Raw genomic sequence first — 15,423 nt, 5'->3', positions numbered from 1 at the left:
CCTCTCCATTTTTATTAGATCTTAGGATATCTTAACTTTTCCATTTTGAAAGGATTGCTGTGCTCAATATACAAATCTTGGTTGGAGCTAAGGATGTAACTCAGTGTTAGAGCACTTGCCTAACATGCACAAGGCCCTAGGTTTGATCACCCACACTGGAAAAGAAAAGAATTCTTGGTTTGTAGTCTTTTTCTTTTCTTTCTTTCTTTATTTTTTTTTTCTTTTTTTGGTACCAGGGATTGAACTCAGGGGCACATCCCCAGCCCAATTTTGTATTTTTTTTTTATTTAGAGACAGTCTCACTGAGTTGCTTAGCGCCTCACCATTGCTAAAGCTGACTTTGAACTTGCAATCCTCCTGTCTCAGCTTCTGGAGGCACTGGGATTGTAGGCATGCACCACCATACCTGGCTAGTCTTTTTCTTTTGTCATTAAAAAAAAAAAAATATATATATATATATATATATATATATATATATATATATATATATATATAATATGTAAATATATTTTGCACATATTTGTTTATACATTATACATATTTTTTAATTTTTTTTTAGTTTTAGGTGGACACAATATCTTTATTTTATTTATTTTTAATTTTTTTAGATGCTGATGGGCCTTTATTTTATTCGTTTATTTATATGTGGTTCTGAGAATCTAACCCAGTGCCTCACACCTGCCAGGTGAGCACTCTACCACTGAGCTACAACCCCAGCCCTCTTTATTTTATTTTTATATGGTGCTGAGGATCTAACCCAGTGCCTCATGCATGCTAAGTGAGCACTCTACCACTGAGCCACAACCCCAGCCGTCTTTTTTCACTTTGACTATGTCCTCTCACTGTTTTCTGTCCTTCATGATCTCTGATGAGAGATTAACTATTAATTCCTTGAAGGATCCCATATAAATATAAATCCCTTTTTCTTTTGACTTTACAATTCTGTTTGTGTCTTCAACATTGGACAGACTATGATATGTCTAGATATGGGTATCTTTGAATTTATGCAAGGAAATTCTTGAGCTTTTTTCTAAGTCATGTACTAGCTTCTTTTAACTCCTTGAATGTTTATGTTATTCATCAGTTTGTTGGATTTTCAGCCATTATTTCTTCAAATGTTCATTCTTCCTCTTTTTCTCCATTATTTCTTTTTCTAGCACTCCCATTTTGCTATTGATACACAAGATGATGTCCCACAGGTCTCAGATGCTTGTTCATTTTTCTTCATTCTTTTTTCTTTTCTGTTAATCAAACTGGATAGTCTCAATTGAGCTGTATGCAAGTTCTCTGATTCTTTCTTCTGCCTGCTCAAGTCTGCTATTGAATTTGTCTAGTAAGGCTGGGTGCAATGGCTCACATCTGTAATCCCAGTGACTCGGGAGACTGAGGCAAGAGGATCACAAGTTCAAGCAATTTAGTGAGGCTCTAAACAATTTAGTAAGACCCTGTCTCGAAATAAAATATGAAAAAGGGCTGGGGATGTGGCTCAGTGGTTAAATACCCCTGAGTTCAATCCCTGGTACGGGAGTAATGGAAGAAAGGAAGAAGGAATTTGTCTATTGAATATTTCATTCCAGTTATTGCACTTTTCAACTTCAGAAACTTCTTTTGGTTCTTTTATTTATTTGTTTTTTGTTTGTTTTGGTAGTTGTAAGTGGACAGAATGCCTTTATTTGTTTATTTTTATGTGGTGCTGAGAATCTAACTCAGTGTCTCACGCATGCTAGGCAAGTGTTCTGCCGCTAAGCTACAGCCCCAACCCCATTTTGGTTCTTTTTTTTTATAACTTCTGTTCCTTTAGTGATATTCAAAATGAAAGGAGACATCATTCTTATATTTCTTTTTTTTAAATATCTTTATTTTATTTTTATATAGTGCTGAGGATTGAACCCAGTGGCTCACATATGCTAGATGACTGCTCTACCGCTGAGCCACAACCCCAGCCCTCTTATATTTCTTTTGGTTATTTAAACATGACTCCTTTCATTCTTTGAACAAGATAGTTGGTTAAAAGTCTTTGACTTGCTGGGCATGGTGGTGCATACCTGTAATCCCAGCAGATCAGAAGGCAGAGGCAGGAATGATTAGTCCCCTGGGTTCAATCCCCCCAAAAAAGTTTTTGACTAGTAAATCCCAAGTTTGAGCATCTCAAGGATGAGAGTTTGTAGCCATGTTTTTAAGACCGCTATGTAACCCATGATTTCTTAAACAAATTCTATTTCTTATCTCTGTACAATGAAAAGGTCTATTCCCCAATATCAACGAAACAACATTTTTTGTTTCTAATTATTATTCCTCATTTAAGAAAATCAGAGCACCTGGAAGAAATAACTGATTCCAGCTCAATAATGAAAGTACAACATGAGCCCCAAACAGCTTCTGTTAGGAAGCAAGGATTTTTCTCAAAGACTAATGTAATGGTATATTCTCAAAAAGAAGCGGCATGAGAAGGCTCCTGATAACTAAACTGTAGACAGTTTAAGCATTAAAATGATAATGATAAAAATATCAAGTTAAAAATAAAATCCATGATGGTATAGAGATGCTTAAAATTAAAATAAGGAAAGTACCATAATGTAGCTTGCTAGAGTGCTTGACCCTGGGTCCCCAACACTGCCCCCCAAAAAAAAATTATAATAAGAGAAAGAAAAAAAGGAGGAAGAAATAAATCAAGGATGAAAGAAGAAAGGGAAGGATGGAGAAGAAAAAAGGAATGTTCTTTTCCAGAGAAATGCCAGCTTATATAAGAGGAATCATGGAATTAGAAATTTTGTCTTTTTGGTACTGGGGATTGAACGCAGGGGCACTTGACCACTGAGCCACATCTCCAGCCCTGTTTTGTAGTTTATTTAGAGACAGGGTCTCACTGAGTTGCTTAGGGCTTCAAAGTTGCTGAGACTGGCTTTTAACTCACAATCCTCCTGCCTCAGCCTCCCAAGCGGCTGGGATTACAGGAGTTCACTACTGCTCTCAGCTAGAGATTTGTTTTTTTGTAACCTTATTGTAATAATTGGCCCTGGCAAAAGTTCTTAATGGATTTTAAATTAGCAGGTAAAAATTGTTGGGAAATGGGATATTCTCAAGATTTCAAAGTACCATCCCAAACTCTGGAAACTGTACTTTTATACTAGAGAGATCTCTAGCAGCAAACACCACCATTAGCAGATGATCAGATTTGTTATTACTAATAGAACAGTAATCTGACATTACGTGTAATGATGTGCTGAATAATGTTTAACAGACCTGATTTGTAATATTTTCTAATTTCTGTTATGTTCTTACTCCCATCATGATCAATTTCAAGCTATGAATATGGCATCACCATTCTCAGAGTTGTAAAGAGGAGGTACTAACAATCAGCTTGCCTGTGAGAAAGCTCCGGTGTAACACTAAATGCACTTTCTGGCATAACAAGTATAAATCACATATTAGGGGCTGGGGATGTGGCTCAAGCGGTAGCGCGCTCGCCTGGCATGCGTGCGGCCCGGGTTCGATCCTCAGCACCACGTACAAACAAAGATGTTGTGTCCACCGAGAACTAAAAAATAAATATTAAAAATTCTCTCTCTCTCCTCTCTCACTCTCTCTTAAAAAAAATCACATATTAGGTGATTTTGTAAAATAATCATAATAATAATACTTTTTTTACTTGTGCTGGGAATTAAGCCCAAGACCTCCCACATGCTAAGCATGCATTCTGCTGCTGAACTACACCCCCAGCCACAAAGTTTAATCTGAATATAATCATGAGAAAACAACCAAAGAAATTCAAAATATAGGACATTCAACAAAAAAACCTGGGCTAGACTCCAAAGAAATCAATGTCATGAAAAACAACACAAAAGGGCAGAGGTATCTTCTTTTTTTTGGCACCCAGGATTGAAACCAGGGGGCACTTAATCACTGAGCCACATCCCCACTCATTTTTTTCAATATTTATTTTTTTTTTAGTTTTAGGTGGACAGAACACCTTTTAATTTATTTTTATGTAGTGCTGAGACCCCGCGCATGCCAGGTGAGCGCGCTACCGCTTGAGCCACATCCCCAGCCCCCCCACTCATTTTTTATATTTTATTTTGAGACAGGGCCTCACTAAGTGGTTGAGGGTGGCTTTGAACTTGCAATCCTCTTGCTTCAGCCTCCCATGCCACTGGGATTATAGATGTGTACCACCATGCCTGGAAGATATGATTTTTCTACATTAAAAGAAACTAAAAGAGATAAATAACCAGAGATGAGGATTAAGTTCAGTGGTAGAGTGTTTGCCTAGCATGTGTGAGTCTCAAAGTTCCACCCCAACATCAAAAAAATAAAAAAGAGAGGGAGAAACAACCAAATACAACATATACATCTTGATTAACTTCTAGATCAAAACTAAAAAACAGAATTAATAGACACTTTAGGGGACATTTTGGGAAATTAAAATGTTAACTATAAATTTGATGACATTGAATTAATGTTAATATTCTTGCATATGGGAATATTTTTTCTCTTACATAGCAGAATGTTTTCATTCATAGGAAATTCATACTGAAATATTTAGGGGTAAAGTGCCATGATGCCTATATTACTCAGAAAACAAAACAAAACAGCCTTCCTCCCCATACATGGAAGTTAAAAAAGAAGAGGGAGAGAAAGAAAAAGTTAATATAATTAAATGTTAAGAAGTAGTTAATCAAGCCAAGTGTGTTAGTACACACCTGTAATCCCAGCAACTCAGGAAGCTGAGGCAGGAAGATAACAAGTTTGAGGCCAGACTCAATAACTTAGACCCATCTCAAAATAATAAATTAAAAGGTCTGGGGATAAAGCTTAATGGGTACCATCCCAGTACCAAAAATTAAAAAAAAAAAAAAAAGAAGAATTGGTGAATCTAAATGAACTTTACACAGGTATTTATTATACTTTTCTTTCAAAATATCCATAGATTTGTAAAGTGTTAAATTAGAAAGATTAGGACCTGGGTACTGTAGCTCAGAGATAAAGTGCTGGCCCAAGGCCCTGGGTTCAATCCCCAGCACCACGAAAAAACAAATAAATAAAATAAAAAAGATAAGAGGAAACATGATCTCTAGCTTCAAGGTTATCTCACCACCTCTTAGGATATTTTTTTTTTCATTATCCTTTCATTTTAATGCAGATTCCTGTGTCAAGCCTGAGGGACACAGTTCTGGAACTGGCAGTGTTTGATCAACACAGGAGAAAGTTTGATAATTTCAGTTCGCTAATGCTAGAATGGAAGTCTTCCAATGAGACACTAGCCCATTTTGAAGATTATAAGTCAATGGAGATGGTAGCCAAAGATGATGGCAGTGGGCAGACCCGGTTACATGGTATTGTGAACATTTATGAATCCTTTCTTATGCTATTCCTGCTAAATGGTTCACACTAAGTATTTCCTTACAGGTGAGGGTTTTACTTTGGATTTTATGATATATCATCTTTCATCTTTGTATTTTTTAGAAAACCTACAGGTAGATTTCCTTGTGTGCAAAGCTAAGGTCTAAGGCCTAACATTTCTCATAAGGAGATAAAAGTAAATTAATTTTAAAATGTGGTGATTACCTATCATTTGCCTGACATTATGGAAATATTATTAATTTATTAGCAAATATTAATTTAATGGCTACCATGTGTAGGGCACTCTGCTAAGCATTAGAGCCATATGGTGAATAAGGCAGGCATGGCCACTGCCCTCATAGAGTTAGTTTAGTGGGAAAGTCAGCCTTCAAACATTATAACCGTATTAGTCCCTTTGAAGGGCAAATATAGGGTACCTTTAGACCTTATAATGGTGGAAGGCAGCTATGCTCACCACTATACCACCAACGCAGATTAGACCTTATAATGGTGGACCTGACCTAGTTAAAACAAAGAAGCCTACCTTGAGAAAACAACACTTACTCGAGACCTGAAATGGGTGGTGGGAAAAGAAAGTACAAAGAAGGAGCTGAAGACCAGGTGCAGTAGTGCACACCTGTAATTCCAGCAGCTTGGGAGGCTGAGGCAGGAGGATCACAAGTTCAATGCCAGCCTTAGCAATTTAGCAAGGCCCTAAGCAATTTAGCAAGACCCTCAAAACAAAAATTAAAAGGCCCAGGGATATGACTCAGTGGTTAAGCACCCCTGGATTCAATCCCTGGTACAAAAAAAAAAAAAAAGAGAGAGAGAGAGAGAAAGAGAGAGAAAGAGATCTGAAGAAGGCAAGAGAGAGGCTTAAAGAAGGGACCAGAGGCATTAGATGAGGTTGTAAGAAGGTAACAAGCCGCATGTGCTATACCACTCATCAAGCCTCTGTTCGCAGCACATTTGCTGATGTTCCTTCACTTAGAGCAAGTCACCTAGCCAAAACAGGAGCCAAGATGGGTGAGGACTGCACAAGGGCATGAATACCAACAGGTGTGAATCATTGTGGCTCATTAATATAACAATCTACCACAAACAAATCCTGAAGGTTAAGAAGAAAGTAGTACAAAGGTAACTTTTAGGTTTTTGGCATGAACATTTGAGTGGATGGTAGGACCATTCAGTGGCAGCACAGGGAATCTGAAAAAGAAGAATTAAGATTTAATCCATTCTCTACTAGTAAAGAGCTTACACCCAGGGCTGGGGATGTAGCTCAGCTGGTAGAGTGCTTGCCTTGCATGCACAAGGCCCTGGGTTCAATCCCCAGCAGTGCCCACCTCCAAAAAAAAAAAAAGAAAGAAAGAAAGAGCTTACACCCAAATTTACAAAAGTTTAAGACCTTAGCTAGAAAATGTGTCGCCATGATACTAAGACCAGTGGCATGATGTAGTTACTGTATAAGAAATGGGAAAGAAGAGATGGTCCTTTTATACCCTCTGCTAATCAGTCACAAATATCATTAGTGTTACCTTCTAGATATTTTTGGTTTGATCCCTTCCTTTCCAACTCAATCACTAATAATGTCCTCATCACTTCTCTCCTGCATTATCACAGCAGCCTCCTAACATCTCATCCCATTTCTACCATTCTCTAGTCCGTCTCAACACTAATGCCCAGATTGATCATTCTGAAATACAAATCCAAATGTTTCTCTGAAAAAATGTTTGCTTTTTATTTTGTTTTGTTTTTGTACTGGGTATTGAACCTAGAGATGCTTTGTTTTGTTTTGTTTTGTTTTGTTTTGATACATCCCCAGTCCTTTTTAAAATTTTTTTTTTTATTTAGAGACAGGGTCTCCCTAAATTTCTGAGGCTAGCTTTGAACTCACAATCGTCCTGCCTCAGCCTCCTCAGCTCTGGTATTATGGGCATGCACTACTATGACCTGCTTAAAAACTTTTTTGGGGGGATAGTATATACTGAACTCTCAGGACAAGTTGGGCACTGCACCAAGTCCTTTATGTATATTTTCTCACATAATCCTCTCATGTAAAGCATGACAGATTGGCATTATTATCCCTGTTTTGTTAATGTACTCATTTATCAAACATTTGTTTAGTTTTTCCTCTATCAGAAGTCTTAGGACATAAGATTACAGTGGTCAATAGGGGAAGCAACAGACTCAATAACAACAAAGCCCATACTCCTAACTGCCGACTGTACTGTTACCATATTGTCTCTGGGACTTCCTGTATCTGTCAGGATAAAATCCAAATGCTATAGCTTAGCTTACCAGCCCCTGCTTATTTTTTGGCTTCACCTTTTCCTGCTCACACATAGCCTATATTTTCTCACACTGAATTTTAGATCCTTAACCGTGACAAGGTTTGTGCCTCTTCCCTTTGCATATGTTGTATATTCTTTTTCCTTAGATCATGCTTTTCTTGCATTTTTCACTGGAATGAAACCTATCTCTAGGGGATTTAGGAATTTTCTATCCTTCTTTATCTCCAATTTCAAGTAAATATTCCTTCTTTGTACCCTTATTTAATCTACCTGTGTGTTCTGTACATGCTTTTCTATAATAACACTCATACTGCATCATAGTGATTGGTTTACTCTCAGTCACCCCTCACTAAACTGGATTTCTTTAAAAGCAAGCATTGTGTTTTCTTCCTCATAGAATAGCATAGTAGCTAGCACATAATTGTCCTTTGATAAATCTTTGTAGAATGAATATAGTGTAGTCAGGAAATGCTTCAGAAACTTAGGCATGATCTTCATGAGTTAAGGCTAAAATAAGAATTGATCTAGGGCTGGGGTTGAAGCTCAGTGGTAGAGTGATTGCCTAACAAATATGAGGTATTGGGATTGATTCTCAGCACCACATATAAATGAATGAATGAATGAATGAATAAAGGTATTGTGTCCATCTACAACCAAAAAAAATTTTTTTTTAAAGAATTGATCTAACTAAAGTGGCAGATTCATGTCTGTTAAGTTAAAAAAGGAAAAGAGGGCTAGGGATGTATCTTAGTAGCCCTGGGTTCAATTCCCAGGGCTGAAAAAAAGAGAGCAAATGAATTATTAAAGCAGGATCAGATTATAGAAGCCTTCACATGCTAGGTTAAGGAGTCTAAATTGATGTAATAAAGCTTAACCGTATAAAAATCTTGAATGATCAATACAACATTTACATAAAAAGAACAGTTTAGAAGAGTAAAATGACTATCCCTTTATTTGTCATTCCCATTTGTAAATTGAACAAAAATTTCCATACACTTCTTTTCAGCTTATTTTTGGACTCATAGACCATCACAGCTGAAAAAAAATTTCTATTTTGCCTAGTTCACTTCCTCATTTAATAAAGGAACTGAGAGATAAATTGGTTGCATGGGGTCATATAGGAATATAGTGGCAGGTCAGCACAAAAACTTGTGTATTTCCCCATTCAGTATTTTTCTCCCCTGCAATAAAACGCAATTTGGTTTTCTGGAGACACTTTTGTATTCTACATGTTATTGTTTCTCAAAATGTTTTTCTACGTTTCCAGGTCATCAGATCCTTAAAGTACATCAGATCAAAGGGACTGTACTCATTGGAGTCAATTTTGTGGGCTATTCAGAGAAGAAAAGTCCGAAAGTGAGTGGAGATCATGGTATTAGAAATATAATTAGGGCTGGGGATGTGGCGTGCTGGCCTGGCATGCGTGCGGCCCGGGTTCGATCCTCAACACCACATATAAACAAAGATGTTGTGTCCGCCGAAAACTAAAAAAAATAAATATTAAAAAATTTCTCTCTCTCTCTCTCTCTCTCTCTCTCTCTCTCTCTCTCTCTCTCTATATATATATATATATATATATATATATATATATATATATATATATAATTAGCAGGGCACAATGGCACAGGCCTATATCTCAGTGGAGAGGCTGAAGCAAGAGGATCACAAGTTCAAAGACAGTCTCAGCAACTTAGTGAGGCCCTGAGCAATTTAGTGAGACACTGTCTCAAAATAAAAAATAAAAAGGGTTAGGGACATGGCTCAGTGGTTAAGCACCTCTGGGTTCAATACCTGGTACAAAAATTTGAGTTAAAATAAAACTTAAAAAGAAAGAAAGAACTATAAATTAAATGATTGAAATTCAAGTTTCTTCCTGAAAAGTTTTTTGTAACTGATATAAATCTTAAAACTGTACACCTCTGTGATTCTGTTATCTTTGGCACTTGAGTGAGTACTCATATTTTTCTCACTAAACTGAGGAATTAAAAGTTTGTATTCACCTTTGAGGTTCTTATTACATTGCCAGGATATTTCCAACTTGCCAAGATCTGCAGCTGTGGAGCTGCTCCTGGTCGATGATGTAACTGTGTTGCCAGAGAAAGCCACCATCTATAACCACCCTCGTGTGAAGGTAGAAGCTTTATGGGTCTACTTTAATGGCATCATATTGGAGGGAAGGTTATTAATTAACAGTACAACAGTTATAAAAGCTCATGTATGTGTTGAAAATCACTGAAACACACATATCAAAATTATAATTATTAGCTTCAATATCCTTAACAATTATACTTTAATAATCAGTTTCTTCTTTTGGCCATTGATCTTAATCTTTTAATTTTTTAACCTTTTAATTTCCATTGAGTTGTTTGTAAACAGAAGGGAAGGGGATGGAATATTGTTTGTCTGATTTCTCCATAGGAAATATTTAGCCTTGTGGAGGGATCTGGTTATTTTTTAGTCAACAGCAGTGAACTGGATATTGTCACCATCACTTATATGGAAGCAGAAAGTTCTGTCCAGGTGAGTTGTAGAAATATTCCAGATTGATGAGCTCAAACCAAAGCTCTCTCTTAGGAGAAAAATTGGAAAAATATTGTATGTTTAATGTTTGTTACAAAAGTGATATTTGTTTCTCTTTCCATTGTTAATCTACATAGATTCTTCAACCAAAAATTAGGGTGTTTCTTCCTACAGCTAAGTATTGTACTGGGAAGTTTTTGCTTCTGGTCGAACTTAATTATAAAAAGCATCTAGTGCCATGACCTGCATGGCCATTAATTCAGAAACTGGTGAGAGGTGATGGGAGATTAGAAAAGACAAACAGACACAGAGAGAAAGCTGGGACCAAGTGGGACACTGTCCTCAGATGGAGGAACAATGACCCAGAGCTAGCTCAGCATGTTTATTATATAGGTTTTATCGTCAAAAGGATTTTCTGTGAGAAAGTTTCTTCAAGGCAGGCAGTCTTGAAGTACAAAGTACTGGCAACCAATTATAATTGTCTTTTTGCACTCATAATTCTCTACCCCTGAGCTGGTGTCTGAACTCTGGTCAAGACTGATAGTCCTGTGCCTTGCACTTAAGTAGGGTGTTACCATAGCAACTGGGCAATCTTGACTGAACTTTTGCACAGGAAGTTCCCAGAATAGGCTCCTGCTGCAAGACATTCAGAGATCCTAAACCAAGTCACCACTCCCCACAACCTAGTTCAAAGATTTTTGTTGGGCTGGGGATGTGGCTCAAGCGGTAGTGTACTCGTCTGGCATGCCTGCGGCCCGGGTTCGATCCTCACTCAGCACCACATACCAACAAAAATGTTGTGTCTGCCGATAACTAAAAATATAAATAAATATTAAAAAAAAAGATTTTTGTTAAACAAAGGCTCACTTATACCAGTTTCAAAGTACTTAAGTATGAAGACATTTAAATGTAGTATTGACTTCATAAGCAGAGTATATGTTGTTTTCAGTCAGAATGTGACAATTCAAAATATTAAACTGACTCCACAATCAGCATGCCAAAGAATTTGCTTTTAGTTGACTCACAGTAATAAAAATGATACTTTATGTTAATATATATCCTTATATAAGAGTGCAAAGAATGGGGTAGGGTTGTGGCTCAGGGGTAGTGCACTTGTCTGGCATGTGTGAGGCACTGTGTTTGATCCTCAGCACAGGAGAGAGAGAGAGAGAGAGAGAGAGAGAGAGAGAGAGAGAGAGAGAGGTGGGGAGGGAGAGAGAGAAGGGAGGGAGGGAGGGAGGGAGGAAGGAAGGAAGGAAGGAAGGAAGGAAGGAAAGAGAGAGAGAGGGAGGGAGGGAGGGAAGGAAGGAAGAAAGGAAAGAAAGAAAGAAATTGTGTCCATCTACAAGTAAAAAATATTTTTAAAATACATATTTTTTAAAAAAGAGTACAAAGAATAACTTACCTTAGTTATACTATTAGTTTTAAAAAAGAAAGACTGAGATACTAGGTGCAGACCCAGAATGTGAAAAAAAACACATGCTGTTGTGCAAAGATCTAAGGAAAAAAACTATCAGTAAATGGTATTGATGTAAATGGTATTGTGTTTTAATTTCTACTTCACTGGTGATTGCAGCATTTATAGACTTGATTTTCTTCATGAAATCTTTTCCCTGTCCATAATTAAGAAGTGGGAAATGATGAGGCTGGGGGTGTGGCTCAGTGGCAGAACGCTTGCCTCGTACGGGTGAGGCACTGGGTTCAATTCTTAGCACCACATAAAAATCAATAAATAAAATAAAATATTGTGTCCGTGTATAACTAAAAGAAAATTTTTTCTTTAAAGAAGTGGGAAATGAGCTGGGCATTTTAGTGAATGGCTATAACCCCAGTGACTGGTTAAGACAGGAGGATCACAAGTTTTCAGTCTGCCTGAACAACTTAGCAAGATGCTTAGCAACTTAGTGAGAACCTGTCTTAACAAATGAAAAGAGCCATGCAGAGTGGTACATACCTGTAATCCCAGCAATTTAGGAGGTTGAGGCAGGAGAATTGTGAGTTCAAAGCCAGCCTTAGAAATTTAGCAAGGCCTTGTCTCAACATAAAATATTAAAAGGGCTGGGGATGTGGCTCAGTGGTTGAGTGCCCCTGGGTTCAATCCCTGGTACCAAAATAATAATAATAATAATAAAGACAAGTGGGATATGTATGTTGGATCCTGCTTAAATTCAATTAATTCAAACTCTGCTATTTATCAGCTAATGTGTTAAGGTACATATTTTACCATGAACTGAAACATAATAAACAGTGCATATAACCTGATCTCTGAGAGTTCCAGTCTCAAAGGAAGTAAGATGTATTTTTTTCTTTGGGTGAAAACAATTGCTACGACTATGCCTAGACTGTTTGCTTCTTTACCCATCTACCATCTTCTTTCTTCTAGTTAGTTCCAGTACATCCTGGATTTCTCACCTTGGAGGTCTATGATCTGTGCTTGGCTTTCTTGGGTCCAGCAACAGCCCATCTCCAGGTGTCAGACATACAAGAGCTGGAACTTGATCTGATAGATAAGGTGAGAGATGTTTGCTTTATCTCAAAAATGAAGCAAGCTTCAATCTCACTCCCTAGCATCACTTAATAGTTTCTCTGCTCAAATACTGTGTGTACACCAGGACTTTTGAAAAGTTAATGGAAATACTTGCCCTTAAATAACAACATTACAATATTAAACATAAGGGAGATGAAGGGAGAGTGTTAAAGAATGACTTTAAAAGGTACATGAAGGGGCTGGAGGTGTGGCTCAAGCAGTAGCGCGCTCGCCTGGCATGCGTGTGGCCCGGGTTCGATCCTCAGCACCACATACAAACAAAGATGTTGTGTCCGCCGAGAACTAAAAAATAAATATTAAAAATTCTCTCTCTCTCCTCTCTCACTCTCTCTTTAAAAAAAAAAAAAAAAAAGGTACATGAAGATTAGGTTCATTTGATCAAAGGCTGACCAGTAACATTTAGCACGAACAAAAAGTCTGCCAACCTCAAAGAGTGACACTATCTTTGGTGGATAGGACACCACTACTACAATCTACTCTTTTTGTTTTTTGTTTTCTTTCAAACTACTAGGTTGAGATAGGCAAAACTGTATTGGTGACTGTGAGGGTTCTTGACTCTTCCAAACGCCCATTCCTAAACAAATACTTCAGAAACATGGAGCTCAAATTGCAGTTGGCATCTGCCATTGTCACCCTGACGTGAGTACCATCTCAATATTTCTCTCTCCTTAATGCTTAATATCATGAGAACCTCCCTCATGGTAGCCTAGTCAGCTGCCCCACAGGTCATTTCACATTTTCTCCTGTCCTTTTTTGTTATAGTGCCTTTCAGACCATACTGTATTCTCATATTCTGCTCTCTACAAAATACCTATTCAGTGTACTTAGATGTCTTATTAGGGGCTAAAATCATGTGTATCATCAATAATTTTCATTTTTGGAATCTTCTCCTTGGATGATATCTTTTGGGAAAGCTTCAGGCTAGGAGATCTTCAAAATTTTATTAAGGTTTCATTCCCAGGACCACCAAAAAAAAAAAAAATCTGTTGAGAAGCAGATACTGGTATCCTCCTCTAAAAAAGGAAAAAACATGAAACCTCCACAGCGATTACAATTTTGCCAGCTATATTGTCCTTATTCCTTTGCAAGCCTTAGAACAAATTTTTGCCCTTCATGCTGTTGCCATGAAATATGTCTTGACTCTAGAAATTTCTTTTCTGAAAGTTTACTATAACCAGAATTAAATGAGCAGAAAATGTTAACACTTGTAAAGACACATCACCGGCCACTTTCAAAACCAAATCTTTCTCACCTAAAAACACGTGGGTCTTTGCAGACTAATGGAGGAACAGGATGAATACTCTGAAAATTATATAGTTCGGGCTGTCACTATTGGGCAAACCACACTCGTGGCTATTGCCAGAGACAAGATGGGGAGAAAATTCACATCGGCTCCTCGACAAATTGAAGTAAGGAAATGATCTCATCCCAAATTTGTGTTCTTCTTATTTAGCTTTGCTTATCCTTTTCTTTTTACTTTGCACAAGTTGAAAATCATTTGACTGAAAAAAAAACACATAGTTGTCTGATTCTTGTACAGCATGTAGTATGTTTTTGGCTTTTGTTTTTCTGTATAAAAGTAATACATTTCCTGGAGCTGGGGCTGTAGCTCAGAGGCGGAGCACTTGCCTAGCATGCGTGAGGCACTGGGTTCGATCCTTAGCACCACATAAAAATGAAACAAATAAAATAAAGGCATGCTGTCCATCTACAACTAAAAAACAAAATTTTAAAGTAATACAGCTCCTATAAAATTTTTGGTATGTACAAAAAAGTATAAAAACACAGAATGAAGCCAGATGCTGTGGCACATGCCTATCATCCCAGCTATTTGGGAGGCTGAGGCAGGAAGATCACAAGTTTGAGACCAGCCTTGGCAATTTAGATCCTGTCTCAAAATTTTAAAAAGGGCTTGGGGTGTAACTTAGTGGCAAATTGCCCTGGGGTTCAATCCCTAGTACCTCAAAAAATAAAAATAAAAGTAAAATTTCCATCAAATTTTTCCTCTATACATCATCATCATCATCATCATCATCATCATTTTTTTTTTTTTGAGACAGAGTCTTACTAGGTTGCCCAGGCTGGCTTTTAATTCCTGGACTCAAGTAATTTTTCTGCCTCAGTCTCCCAAGTAACTGTTACTATAACAGATACATGCTACCATGTCTGACTCTTACCCTTTGTTTGTTTGTTTTTTTGATTTTTTTTTTTTTTTTTTTTTTTGGTACTAGGGATTGAACCCAATGAGTTCTACTTTCTCAGAACTTTTCATTGCAGAAGCTGGCGTCAAACTTGCAATTCTCCTGCCCCAGACTCCCAAATTTCTGAGATTGGAGACATTTACCACCTGCTCAGTGTCTATGCATATTTCAATACAAATAAATCATACAGCTTTTTTCATCATAATCTTGTATCAAAAGTGTTTTCTTATCTCATTAAAAAATAATTGTTGGCTATAGATTGATAATTGTTGAATCTGGATAATTAGGTACCTGAGAGTTTACGATACTGTCCTTTCTAGTTTTATATATATTCAAAAAAGAAAGTCCAGGCATGATGGTGCACACCTGCAATTCCAGATTGAGGCAGGTGTATAGCAAGTTCATGGCCAGCCTCAACAACTTAGAGAAGCCATAAGCAATTTGGGGAGACTCTGTCTCAAAAATAATAATAATAGCTGGGGATATATAGCTCAGTTGGTAGAGTGCTTGCTTTGCATGCACA

General features: G+C 37.3%; 1 protein-coding gene across 1 annotated transcript in view; it reads left to right on the top strand.

Annotated features, from left to right (window-relative positions):
• NUP210L (nucleoporin 210 like) overlaps positions 1 to 15,423 on the top strand; it is a 106,062-nt gene that overhangs the window by 59,839 nt on the left and 30,800 nt on the right. Inside the window, exons 15-21 of the mRNA XM_081306845.1 lie at positions 5,141 to 5,333; positions 8,899 to 8,987; positions 9,658 to 9,762; positions 10,050 to 10,151; positions 12,535 to 12,663; positions 13,211 to 13,338; positions 13,976 to 14,108. Coding sequence (XP_081162971.1) covers positions 5,141 to 5,333; positions 8,899 to 8,987; positions 9,658 to 9,762; positions 10,050 to 10,151; positions 12,535 to 12,663; positions 13,211 to 13,338; positions 13,976 to 14,108 — 879 coding nt within the window. The remainder of the gene's footprint in view (positions 1 to 5,140; positions 5,334 to 8,898; positions 8,988 to 9,657; positions 9,763 to 10,049; positions 10,152 to 12,534; positions 12,664 to 13,210; positions 13,339 to 13,975; positions 14,109 to 15,423) is intronic.

The sequence above is a fragment of the Spermophilus citellus genome, assembly GCF_964194105.1.
Source record: "Spermophilus citellus genome assembly, chromosome: 9".
Taxonomy (NCBI): Eukaryota; Metazoa; Chordata; class Mammalia; order Rodentia; family Sciuridae; genus Spermophilus; species Spermophilus citellus.
This window is presented reverse-complemented; position numbering and strand designations above follow the sequence as displayed.